Raw genomic sequence first — 14,212 nt, 5'->3', positions numbered from 1 at the left:
CCATATACCCATTATACATATTCGCCATCCCATAGTCGAGTGCCCATATACCCATCACACATCCTTCATCTCATAGTCCCATGCCCATATACCCATCATACATATCCACCATCCCATAGTCCCGTGCCCATATACCCATCATACATATCCACCATCCCATAGTCCCGTGCCCATATACCCATCATACATATCCTCCATCCCATAGTTGAGTGCCCATATACCCATTACACATCCTCCATCCCATAGTCCCGTGCCCATATACCCATCACACATCCTCCAGCCCATAATCCCATGCCCATATACCCATCATACATATTCGCCATCCCATAATCGAGTGCCCATATGCCCATCACACATCCTTCATCTCATAGTCCCATGCCCATATACCCATCATACATATCCGCCATCCTATAGTCCCGTGCCCATATACCCGTCATACATATCCACATCCCATAGTCCAGTGCCCATATACCCATCACACTTCCTCCATCCCATAGTCCCGTGCTCATATACCCATCATACATATCCTCCATCCCATAGTCCAGTGCCCATATACCCATCACACATCCTCCATCCCATAGTCAACCATTATGACATCATAATGAGCGGCGGGGCTTGCAACCTATGATGACATCAGCGTCGCCATGGCAACCATTATGACATCATAATGAGGGGCGGGGCTTGATACACACACACTTTTTCCCCATTATGTAGATGGGGCAAAATTGTTTGGTGAATTGGAACGTGCGGGGTTAAAAATTCGCCTCACAACATAGCTTAGGACACTCTCGGGGTCCAGTCGTGTGACTGTGCCAAATTTTGTGGCTGTAGCTGCGACGGTGCGGATGCCAATCCCGGACATACACACATACATACGTACACACATACATACATACATACACACACTTGAGCTTTATATATTAGATTAAAGGGAGAGACACATATCACATACAGCAACCCCTTAACAGTAGATTAAAATAAATTATGCTATTTTACTTTTTTTTCTCAATTTTTCTGCACTTGTAAGTTTTTTTTTCTTGCTCTCCAATGCATCACATGCTATGGTGTCATTCCAAAGCAGAATTAGTCTTGCAAAAAAACAAAGCCTTTAATGTCTAAGTTAAGGAAAAAAAAGTTATTGCTCTTTGAAAAAGAAAAGGAAAGAGTTGAAACACAAAAAATGGAAATTAAATTACATTAGTCAATGTGCTGTCATGTTCCCAAATGCTATTAACCTGCAGATATGTGTTTAATATGCAGGTTAATACCATTTTAAAATTGTGCATCTATCGTAGCGAAAGCCCAGCAAGTGCCGCAACCAGCTTTCAGTCATACTGATGTGCCGACATGGCTTCAGTCACCGCTCAGTGCATAGTGAGCGCCAGCTGTAAGCACAACCCAGCACTCACAGCTGGTTCAGTAGAGTATCAATGCAGAGATGGCTCAAAGATCTATGTAGAGGAAAGTAGGGTAGGAGGATGGAGGAGCTAGACGCAAACACTGAAATTCTGGTGCAAATTCTCCTGAAATAACAGTTGCAATCCTCTGCAGAACCTTGTGAACTCCAACTGTCATCTCCTATGTCAATAATGGGAAAATTTGTATTCAGTGAAGATAGATTTTAACCATGATTTGAGAATGAAAGATCAGTCAAGGAGGGTAAAGAAGCAAAATTCTTGGATAAGATATGTTACAAAATTTCTTATTTTTATTTTTACTAATAATTTACGAATGAAAAATTAAAAGTACGGTTACTATTTAATGGTACTGGTGTAGTACTGTAGTGTACTGTCAGAATGTATACATTGTTAAATATGCTGCTGTCACAACCATTCTAGGACTGTGTGAATTCTAATGTGGATTCATTAAAGTCATAAATATGTGCATATTCATGACTTAAATGAGCGGTACCACATGACTGCTGAAGGCAGGCACCTGAGACCGTGGGACAAGCAGGGGGCTGCAGAGACATGCCGGGGGGGTCAGTATGATCTGACACCCCCGCTTCCCCTTCCCCGCTGACCCCCTGGCGTATATGACTTGCGTATAAGCTGAGAGGGGGACTTTCAGCCCAAAAAAATGGGCTGAAAATCTCGGCTTATACGCAAGTATATACGGTACATATATTTACAGTGGGGAAAATAAGTATTTGATACTCTACCGATTTTGAAAGTTTCCCCACCTATAAAGAATGGAGAGATCTGTAATTTTTAAGGCAGGAACACTTCAACTGTGAGAGACAGAATCTAAAAATAAAAAAAAACAGAAAATAACCTTCTATTATTTTTACATAACTAATTTGCAGTTTAAAAGACATGTCTTGGTTTGGTGAATACCAGGAGAACTTTACCTGCCTGACTTCATTGTGCCAAGTGTAAAGTTAAGTGTTGGAGGGAACATGGGGTTGGTTGTTTTTCAGGGTTTTGACCCTCAGTTCCAGTGAAGGGAATTCTTAATGTGTTGTCTCAGGAATAGTTTGGGGAAAGACTTTTCTGTTCTACCATGACTGTGTCCTAATGCAGAAGCAAGGTCCATAAAGGCATGGTAGGGCGAGTTTGGTGTGGAAGAACTTGACACGCTCACACACAGCCCTGATTTCAATCCCATCAAAACGCTTTTGGATGAACTTTAGGTCCTCTCATCCAAAGCCCATGCGTGACATCACAAATGCTGTACTGGATGAATAGGCAAAAATTCCCACATACTTCAAGGCAAAAATTCCCACATACTTCAGACACACTCCAAAATCTTGTTGAAAGCCTTCCCGGAAGAGTGGAAGCTAGTTTAGTTACAAAGAGGGGAAAATATGGACTTAGAATGGGATTGTAAAGGGGCCTTTACACACAGTGATGACGCTTGCGATATCGCTAAAGAGTCACCGATTTTGTGACGCAGCAGCGATATCGCTAGCGATATCGCTATGTGTGATACTTACCTCTGACCGGCTCCCCAGCTGTCTGGCGCTGATCGCGCGAGATCGTGCAGCTCCATTTCTCATCGGGCGCTTCCTGCTGGCGCCGACGAGCGACGCATGGATGCGGGCGGGAGGACGTCAGGATCGCCACGTCTGAAAGGTAAGTAACGACCGCTGCTGTGTCGCTACATTGCTGTGAGATCTGCCTGTGTGGCAGCTCACTAGCAACCATTTAGCGATGCACCAGCGATCCTGACCGGGTCGTATCGTTGTCGGGATCGTTGATGCATCGCTAAATGTAAAGGGGCCTTAAGTGTAAAGTAGGTTCAAAGTGTTGGTGTCCCAATACACACAGATATATGTTCATTTACGTAAGATAATTGAGTTATTCAATGCACTTACAAACAGAAGCTGTAGAATAATATCAGGGTTGTCACATGCACAAGCAACATGCATGGGCGTCCAGGATTCTTCATCTTGGTGATTTACATTAACTCCACGGTCAATGAGGATTTCTGCTGCAAAGGCGTTATCATACCGTGCACACTGGAAGAGATAAGGGCAGCAGCTCACAGTCAGAGTGACATAGGTACATTTCAAAGAATATTTTTGGATTATAAAGAAATCATTCTAAAGATTATAGGCTCAATAGAAGCAAATATTGATTTGCTGCAGTATGCCTGTTTGTGAGAATAAGCAGAAATATATAATACTGTATGACTGTTTGTATGTATTTTAGTATGTATTTTAGTAGAAAAATAAAAACCCACTAGCACCATGGCTAAAGGAGAGCCTGCTGTTCGGCAGTCATAATGGATAACAGCAGCACCAGAAGATGACGAGCTGTATCTCACACATTGAATGCTAATCACATACACCAAGCTATGGGGAACTGCATGCAAACAAGTACAGGATTGAGATAAATAGAGACAAGAGCTTGGGGGAAATTAACTGAAAATTTGGAGTGAGAAAATGGGGCTGTGAAAATTAGCATAGCTTGGACGATCATTTCTTGCAAAAAGGAAAGCCTGACATAAGCAGTTCATGTCACAAAATAAAATGTGGGGTGGTAAGATAACTAAAAGGACAGCGGTTCTGTGCTGGCTGATGATACTTATTCCTACTGGTATTGTGTAGCTATAGGAATATATAATGTTATGCATTTATTGGCAGTAGTGATTATCGAATGCAGGGCACCAAGAAGATGGCTACATAGTGGGAACCATTAATCACTGAAAATCTACTGGTATGCAGATGCAGCCTTCCGAACTCCTGTAGGGCAAGGATGTGTAGTGGTTAACTATTGCTTAAAGTGTTAATGTTTGCTTTCAATAGTTGGGACTACTGGAATGTGATATCAGTACATTGGATAAGAAGCAAATAGTAAAATGCTATTATCACAAAAGCCCCCATTACCATCAAAAACAATTAATTTATCTATCGCCAAGTTATAAGAAACTTTTCATTTCCCTGTGGTATGACTGCAGAATCGTCGGAAGAAACAAAAGGCAGGATTCATCATTGCGTTTCCTTTCTTTTTGGCATAATATCTCTTAATTAATTTTTGATTTACGGAGAATTGTCTATTTTGGATTAGATAGCTTTCAGATTTTTACATCAATGTGGCTTTTCCAGATGTCATAAAATGCGTTTCGTTTTTTTTTTTTTTTTTTAAAATAGTCAAAAAATTTGTCGCAACTCCACTCCAGCCCTCCCCTAAGTAGATTCATGTACAACACATATTTTGGCACAGTTATTGCTACAGTTTACTAAATGGGCAACTTTTCCCACTAAAGAGTCAAAAAAACAATTAAAAACAGAAAAAAAAAAAAGACAATTTCAGGCTTTACGTAAAATTCATTAATTGCGTGCTCCATTTTGATGAATCTGGTGTAAAAAATGTCAACAGAAACAAAAAGATAAGAAATAAAAGTGTCTTAAAAATAGAAAATGAGGAATTGGGCCCAAAAAGTTTGATAATAGACTGCTTCAGTCTATTCCTAGAATACAGGCCACTGTAAATAGTAACCAAATGAGACCTAAAGGGAATCTGCCAGCAGGTTTTTGCTATGTAATCTGATGATAGCATAACTTAGCAGCTGAGGCAAAGATTTCAGGGATGTGTCACTTATTTAGGCTGTGTGTTGATGTTTACATATAGTGAATATTTTATCACCAAGAGATAATCACTGGCCAGACTGTTGCTCATGTGAGCTCTAGTCCAACCACGCCCATTCCTCTGATAAGCAGCTCACTGTCAATATGCAATATACACAGAAAGCTGTGGTGTAGATGGGTTCATTATTCTAAGCTTTGCTACATGCTACATCTAAAAACTCTGAATGTGCAACAACTGCTGCACCCAGTAAACTATGTGACACATTGTTGGAATCAGTGTCTCTTTTCCTACATTATTTTGCTTCCAGATGAGGTAGCAAAAAATTGCTGACTTATTCCCTTTAAGGAGCTTTCCATATACCCTTTTAGAAACCGCTCTCTATTAACCAAGAAAGACTGCTTCAGCACAGTAAAATTATTTTGCCACTTAAAGGGATTTTCTACTTTCACAAGTCTTTCCTCCATTGGCCATTGTTGTGTAAAAATAATATCAGATGGTATTCATCCTCCCCGGAGGCACTGGCTGGTCTAGATTGCTGCTCCGATCTCTGTGTTTGAACTTCGAAGATGATTTTTTGGCTGCAGTGTACATCACAACTGCAACCATTCACTAAGTTTGGCTACTCGCACCGTCTACATCGGCAGAGCCGCTGAACTTACTACTGGCTGCTGTGGTAATGTGCCCTGTCATGGTGACATCATCAGCAGCCCAAACACAGAGATCAGAGCAGCGACAGAGAGGATGAGCACCATCTGATATTATTATATTATTATTTTACACAGTACTAGCCAATAGATGGGAGAAATGTGAAATTAGAAAATCACTTTAAAATGGCCTTTTCTTAATTGAGAAGATTGTTATTTACAGTTATAGAATGATAACCAAGCAATTCTCTTTTTCTACCATTTAATTTGTAATCTATGTTTACTGTACTCATTCTAAAAACCTTATTTAAAAAACACCTATGTAAAATAAAAACGACTACTATTATGCATCCCTATGGAATAACCTATAGAATTCTAAAATTCCTCTGTGCATGACCTTAAAAATACACACTCACCAGATGAAGCAGGCATCCCCCTGAAGTGATACGTGTATGCGGATCAGCTCCATCCTTTAGTAACTGCAAGACTGTTGTAAATGACATGAATAAAAAAAATGCACATTGTTACTAGGAATAAATAATATTGTATGCTACTTAGTTACATTATTCAGGACACTGTGTGGACAATATAGGACGTGTCATCCACACAAAGCACAGAAGAAGGACGGCATTGCAAAAAGAGTCGGGGCACCGGACCAAGACAGTGATGCCCATCAGACCTGAATCCGGGACGAGGGGTGTCACTCTTCTTGGTCCGGCGCCTCCCATCTTCTTGCGATGCCACCCTCCTGCTTGCTTCATGTGGATGACACATCCCTGCATCATCCACACAGTCTCCTTGGCACCATGCTTCTGTGCAGGCGTACTTATCTGCCCTGTTGGGAGCAGAGCAAAGTACTGCAGTGCCCAGGTGCCAGGAAATTTATCAAAGCTCCATACACCATTCCTCCAGTGCCATTGCCTAAATTTCCTTTAGAATGCCATGAGACAAAATATATTGGAAGGGGAATAGAGTTATGTTTGTAATGTGCAGCATAATCTGTGTGATGTGGATAAGAGCAATGGGGTCCTTTTGTTCACAAAGTTAGCCAAATTGTTGGTCTTGCTAAAAAATGTATCAAAAACACATAATAAATGTGTCACAAAATCCTCAGCAGAATTCTGACAAGTATCGCTTGGTAAATCAGCCCCATTGATTCTATTCATTGGCTGAAAACATATGAATGTATTACTAGTCCTATTACTGCAGTCAGATCTGTAATAGATCCCTCAGTGCCCATAGGCTGCCATGGTTCTCGGCAGTGCAAGTCCTGTTGACTCAGAATTATGCACTACTTTGAATGATGATCCTTTGTGCTGCTCAAAAATTATCTCACCAGATAAACAAGTATTTTATTTTGCCTGTTTATCGGATGGTCGGCAGCCTGTGTACATTTAAAGATAATCGTGAAACAAGCATTCATAAAGGGAATCTGTCAGCAGGTTTTTGCTACCTCATCTGAAAGCAGTATAATGTAGGCAAAGAGAAGCTAAATCCAACGATGTATCACTTAGTTTACTGGGTGCAGCATTTCTGACACAATTAGAGTCTTTAGACTTCGAATGAACCAGACTCTCCATGTACAAAGTCTATAGACAGTGAGATGATTATTTTCCGGTCTAGTCCAGCAATGTTAATCTCTTAGTGATAAATCCTTCATAGCTAATAAACACCAGTAGACACTTTCACAAGTGACACATCCCTGAATTCTTTGTTTCAGCCTCTATCTCGTTCTGTCTTCAGATTACATGCACAAACCTGCTGACAGATTCCCTTTAATAGCGCATGTTCACAATTATCTTTTACCATAAATATAACCTTATAGTTAACCAGCCCTTCAAAGGGGAATGAATAAGCTGAACACAAAAAGTTTAGCTGCACAGTGTGTGTGTGTGTGTGTGTGCAGTGTGTGTGTGTGCAGTGTGTGTGTGTGTGTGTCTGTGTGCAAGGAACAAGATTCTCTGAGCTAGCAAGCCTCATACAGTAACTGGACATTTAATATACGTCCAAGAAACCTAGAAGTGGGATGCCAACACAGAGAGTTCAGCTGCAGTGGGTATCACTAGAAGTCCAATGAGGGATAGTTGTGGGTTTATGGGAGCCCTGAGACAGCACAGACAAAGTGGGGATGGAGAGGCAACGTCTAGGCTGGATCGGGAATTCCGAGTGAAGAAAGACTGAGCTCACCAGGCCAGTATCCCTGCAAGTGGGCATTGGTTGGTGATAGACAGATAGATGAAATGGAGTCAAGCTATTCATGCTCGATTGCTGAAATATTATTTGCAAGTGATATGCCTCTACATGAAACTGATATGCCTGTGCCTCTGCATAACACAAAAGATGTGAACAGAAAGCTTTGTTCCTGCTACTCGCTGTATATACAGTTGTGCTCAAAAGTTTACATACCCCAGCAGAATTTTTGCCTTTTTGGCCTTTTTTCAGAGAATATGAATGATAACACCAAAACTTTTTCTCCACTCATGGTTAGTGGCTGGGTGCCATTTATTGTCAAACTACTGTGTTTTCTCTTTTTAAATCATAATGACAACCCAAAACATGCAAATGACACTGATCAAAACTTTACATACTCTGGTGATTTTGGCATGATAACCTGCACAGAAGTTAACACAAATGGGTTTGAATGCCTACTAAAGGTAACATCCTCACCTATGACCTGTGACAAATGCCAGGAAAATTATTCGGGATAGAAAGAAAAACCCACAAATAACATCAGCTGACATACTGGACTCTCTAAAAACTAGTGGTATGGCTGTTTCAAGATGCACAATAAGGAGTCACTTGAAGGAAAATGGGCTGCATGGTCGAATTGCCAGAAGAAAGCCATAAAGTATCTTGCCTACAATACGCAAAACAGCACAGAGACAAGCTTAGATATTTCTGGAACAAGGTAATTTGGAGTGATGAGACCAAAATTGAACTTTTTGGCCACAACCATCAACGTGAAGATTGGAGAGAGGTCAACAAAGCCTATGATGATAGGAACACCATTCCTACTGTAAAGCATGGAGGTGGATCGCTGATGTGTCACGTCGCCGTTGGACTCGGTTGCTGGTACTCCGGGCTCGGCCGCTGGGAGGTGCCGGACTCCTGTCACGTCGCCTTTGGACTCGGTGGCTGGTGCTCCAGCCTCGGCCACTGGGAGGCACCAGACTCCCTCGACTGGTGATGCCAGTGGCAGGAGGGCTATATCCTCGTATGGTCCCGTTCCTTTGACGCATGCCTCTGTTGCTGGGCATCGCTGTGTTTCTCCTGTGGGTGATGGTGGTGACAGAGAAGGGGTCCCTGCTCAGGCATCTGGTGGGCGCAGGCTTCGCTCTTCTGTCAGAGGTGAAGTGGTTGGTGCCAGTTGTGCATCGCCATCTGGCCTGGTTCTGGGGGTGGTCCAGATTAGGTCATCAGGCCGTGAGCCTATGAGAGGTAGCTGTGTCCTTTAAATACTTTGCAGACTGTCCTGCAGGCCGCCAGATATAGTCTTGGTTTCCCCAGTGAACTAGTGTATATTGCTATTTTGACTCTGACCTCAGCCTGGATTTTTGACCCTTCTGCTGCCTGCCGATTTTGTACCTCTGCTGCTCACCCGGTTTTGACTTTGACTCCTGACTACGCTTACCCTTCTACAGTCTGCCAATTTTGTACCTCTGCTGCTCGCCCGGTTTTGACTTGGACTCCTGACTGCACTTTCGGTTCCGTTTTTTAGTCCCTTCCTAGCGACCGTCCCGCTCTGCTCCGCTGCTCTTATAGGCAGCTACCCCTTGGGCTCCATTGTAATTCCAGATCCCTATATGGGGGTAAAGGGTCTCGGCGTTTTGTGGGGTGCTGTCTTACTTGCAGCTCAAGCCTCGCAACATACAGACGTTACATTGTATCTGGCCCAAAACCATTTTTATATATATCCAGTATACAGTGGGGAAAAAAAGTATTTAGTCAGTCAGCAATAGTGCAAGTTCCACCACTTAAAAAGATGAGAGGCGTCTGTAATTTACATCATAGGTAGACCTCAACTATGGGAGACAAACTGAGAAAAAAAAATCCAGAAAATCACATTGTCTGTTTTTTTTCATTTTATTTGCATATTATGGTGGAAAATAAGTATTTGGTCAGAAACAAGCAATCAAGATTTCTGGCTCTCACAGACCTGTAACTTCTTCTTTAAGAGTCTCCTCTTTCCTCCACTACCTACTCTTTCCTCCATTACCTGTAGTAATGGCACCTGTTTAAACTTGTTATCAATATAAAAAGACACCTGTGCACACCCTCAAACAGTCTGACTCCAAACTCCACTATGGTGAAGACCAAAGAGCTGTCAAAGGACACCAGAAACAAAATTGTAGCCCTGCACCAGGCTGGGAAGACTGAATCTGCAATAGCCAACCAGCTTGGAGTGAAGAAATCAACTGTGGGAGCAATAATTAGAAAATGGAAGACATACAAGACCACTGATAATCTCCCTCGATCTGGTGCTCCACGCAAAATCCCACCCCGTGGGGTCAGAATGATCACAAGAACGGTGAGCAAAAATCCCAGAACCACGCAGGGGGACCTAGTGAATGAACTGCAGAGAGCTGGGACCAATGTAACAAGGCCTACCATAAGTAACACACTACGCCACCATGGACTCAGATCCTGCAGTGCCAGATGTGTCCCACTGCTTAAGCCTGTACATGTCCGGGCCCGTCTGAAGTTTGCTAGAGAGCATTTGGATGATCCAGAGGAGTTTTGGGAGAATGTCCTATGGTCTGATGAAACCAAACTGGAACTGTTTGGTAGAAACACAACTTGTCGTGTTTGGAGGAAAAAGAATACTGAGTTGCATCCATCAAACACCATACCTACTGTAAAGCATGGTGGTGGAAACATCATGCTTTGGGGCTGTTTCTCTGCAAAGGGGCCAGGACGACTGATCCGGGTACATGAAAGAATGAATGGGGCCATGTATCGTGAGATTTTGAGTGCAAACCTCCTTCCATCAGCAAGGGCATTGAAGATGAAACGTGGCTGGGTCTTTCAACATGACAATGATCCAAAGCACACCGCCAGGGCAACGAAGGAGTGGCTTCGTAAGAAGCATTTCAAGGTCCTGGAGTGGCCTAGCCAGTCTCCAGATCTCAACCCTATAGAAAACCTTTGGAGGGAGTTGAAAGTCCGTGTTGCCAAGCGAAAAGCCAAAAACATCACTGCTCTAGAGGAGATCTGCATGGAGGAATGGGCCAACATACCAACAACAGTGTGTGGCAACCTTGTGAAGACTTACAGAAAATGTTTGACCTCTGTCATTGCCAACAAAGGATATATCACAAAGTATTGAGATGAAATTTTGTTTCTGACCAAATACTTATTTTCCACCATAATATGCAAATAAAATGAAAAAAAAACAGACAATGTGATTTTCTGGATTTTTTTTTCTCAGTTTGTCTCCCATAGTTGAGGTCTACCTATGATGTAAATTACAGACGCCTCTCATCTTTTTAAGTGGTGGAACTTGCACTATTGCTGACTGACTAAATACTTTTTTTCCCCACTGTATATAGGCATTATCTTACCTTTTCCCTGACTTTTTTTCCCTTCCTCTCTTTCTCCGAGGTGATTCTGCGGCTAAAGCACCTGTGTCCTGCTTCATTGCTCAGTGATGTGGAGGAGCACTCCCATCATTTTTTACTAACATGCTGCACAATCCACACTCTGGAGACCTCGGGGAAAATGCTGGAAGCCAGAAGTCTTCATTTCCAGGACACCAGCACCTGGGTAGCTCTGGTCATGCCTGCCCAGGTGCCCAGGTATTGCCCACTGGTACGGCCAAAGTCTTTTTACCTACTTCTTTGTCCTACCTTAAGAAATCTGTGTGTTTGGAGGCTTATGTAGATAGTGGTTCAGAAGGGAATTTTATAGATTCCCTGGTAGCAAGGAATCTTGGCGTACCACTACTAAGGCTTAATGCCCCCATTAAAACCATGCGGTTAATGGCACATCTATTGTCCAGGGTGGAATGGAGTTTGTCACTAAGGAAGTATTAATGTCAGTGGGATCATTACATGCTGAACATGTGTCATTTATTGTTATCAATGATTTATCATCCACAGTTATTCTGGGTATGCCATGGTTACGCAAACAAAATCCGGTCAAAGACTGGCACTTGGGTGATATTGTGCGCTGGAGCCCAGAGTGTCAGGATAACTATATATCGCTATCAGTGAACCAAGTTAAGGTCAGACCTCCCTTTGTACCGTATGCATTCAAAGATTATGAGGATGTCTTTTCTATAGTGGAATCAGAGAAATTACCCCCTCACAGAAAATACAATTGCCCCATAGACTTGATACCGGATTCTTGTCTCCCAAATGGGAGAATATGTAATCTCTCTGGTCCAGAACGTCAGGCCATGAAAGACTACATAGCAGACAGTTTACAAAAAGAGTTTATTAGACCATCCACCTCACCAGTTGGGGCCGGGTTCATTTTTGTGGAAAAGAAAGATGGTGGTCTCAGACCTTGCATTGATTACCGTGAGTTAAATGCAATCACTGTAAAAAAAACAGTATCCGCTTCCACTTATCCATGATCTTTATAATCAGCTTTTGGGAGCCAGTTGGTTTACTAAACTTGACCTCCGAGGAGCATATAATCTTGTCCATATAAGAAAGGGAGATGAGTGGAAGACCGCGTTAAACACACCTCTGGGCCATTTTGAGTATCTTGCAATGCCGATTGAGCTCAGTAATGCACCTGTAACTTCAATTCTCAGAGAGAGAGACGAGTTTGGGAGTACAAATTTATGACAAACTTTGACACTCTCAGTGCTGGAATGAATGTGTCGCATGGATTTATGTCTTTTTACATCAATTAAGGAATTTCCTTTTAAAACCGTGTGGGGGCATCACAACACAGAACTAGACCCCAATCAGAGGACCATAAAACATCCGGACTCCTTATCTATGAACTGGTCCAATGTTTATATTTATGTTTCTCCCTCTCCCATATTGATAGTTCTGATTCACGTCACTTGTCTTATCTATTGCATTTTTTCTAGGCTGTATTGTGCATAAATACGTGACTTCAGATTTTGTATTAGTCTAGCCTGATGAAGAGACCTGAGTAGTCTCGAAAGCTTTCAATGTGTTACCATCTTTTCAGTTAGCCATTAAAAGGTATCAACTACTGAGGACTCTCAATCCTGAATATTTTTCTATCTACTGGCTAACACTGTACAAAGATATACATCTTTCCTAATGCACCTGCAGTGTTCCAAAGTATTGTGAACGATATTTTCAGAGACATCTGTGGTGTATATGTAGTTGTTTATTTGGATGACATCCTAATTTATTCTGCTGACCTTATGACGCACGTCCAACATGTCTGTTCTGTCCTCCAGAGACTTAGAGAGCATTCTTTATTTGCAAAACTAGAGAAATGTGTTTTCATGACAGAAGAGGTACAGTTTCTGGGGTATATTTTGTCAGCTAAAGGATTTCACATGGATCCTTCTAAAATCCAACCCATTAAGGAATGGGCACAACCCAAGTCTATAAAGGCACTGCAGTGATTTTTAGGTTTCACTAACTAATATCGTAAATTCATTAAAGGTTTTTCTGAGAAAGCCAAACCACTCACTGATTTGACTCAGAAAGGGGCGGATGTGATTAACTGGAAGACTGAAGCACTTCATGCATTTTCAGTATTAAAGGAATGTTTATCCTCTAACCCGATATTGGTTCAGCCTGATCTGGACCACTTCTTTATTGTAGAGGTAGATGCCTCTGAAGTTGGAGTAAGAGCAGTGCTATCACAAGGCACTGCATCACTCACTCAACTTCGTCCGTGAGCCTTCTTTTCCCGAAAATTCTCTTCCACCAAGTGGAATTATGATATAGGTAATCGGGAATTATTGGCAATCAAATGGGCCTTCGAGGCCATCCTGTCCAGTCCCCTCCTCCTCCGGTTTTGGTCGGGGGTGCTTTGGAATGCAAAGTCCAAAGAATCCTTGATTCCAGCTTAGTGAGAGGATCCGTGCAGTATCTGGTACATTGGAAGGGCTACGGTCTGGAGGAAAGGTCCTGGGTGCCTGCCAGTAACGTCCATGCCAAGGGTTTGATCAGGAAGTTTCATCTTCTTCACCCCAACAAACTTGGTTTTAAGGGTCCGGAGGCCCCTATTAGAGGGGTGTACTGTCACATTGCCATTAGACTCAGTGGCTGGTACTCCGGCATCGGCCACTGGGAGGCGCCAGACTCATGTCACTTCACCGTTGGACTCGGTGGCTGGTGCTCCGGCCTCGGCCGCTCTTCTGTCAAAGGTGAAGTGGTTGGTGCCAGTCGTGCATCGCCATCCGGCCTGGTTCTGGGGGCGGTCCAGACTAGGTCAACAGGCTGTGAGCCTATGAGAGGTAGCCGTGGCCTTCAAATACTTTGGAGACTGTTGTAAGATTCTCACTCTTTTTTACATGTTTCTTGAAATTCATTTTTTTCTGTCGGCCATTTTGCTTTCTGTCCTGCTGCAGCTATCTTGCCCTCAGTTAATATG

General features: G+C 42.5%; 1 protein-coding gene across 5 annotated transcripts in view; it reads right to left on the bottom strand.

Moving 5' to 3' along the window:
- The window catches only part of MYO16 (myosin XVI), a 783,767-nt gene that overhangs the window by 525,320 nt on the left and 244,235 nt on the right, over positions 1–14,212 (bottom strand). For all 5 annotated transcript variants that reach the window (XR_012222718.1, XM_073556817.1, XM_073556818.1 and 2 more), the window contains exons 3-4: positions 6,094–6,164; positions 3,317–3,460 (exon numbers count right to left, since the gene is read on the bottom strand). Coding sequence is in view for 4 of the 5 variants with exons in the window: in XM_073556817.1 (XP_073412918.1) it covers positions 3,317–3,460; positions 6,094–6,164 (215 nt within the window). In the remaining variant the exon portion in view is untranslated. The remainder of the gene's footprint in view (positions 1–3,316; positions 3,461–6,093; positions 6,165–14,212) is intronic.

The sequence above is a fragment of the Dendrobates tinctorius genome, unplaced genomic scaffold (genome assembly GCF_039654945.1).
Source record: "Dendrobates tinctorius isolate UK_male_01 unplaced genomic scaffold, ASM3965494v1 ptg000240l, whole genome shotgun sequence".
Classification (NCBI taxonomy): Eukaryota; Metazoa; Chordata; class Amphibia; order Anura; family Dendrobatidae; genus Dendrobates; species Dendrobates tinctorius.
The sequence above is the reverse complement of the archived record's forward strand: the minus strand, read 5'-3'. Positions and strand labels throughout refer to the sequence as shown.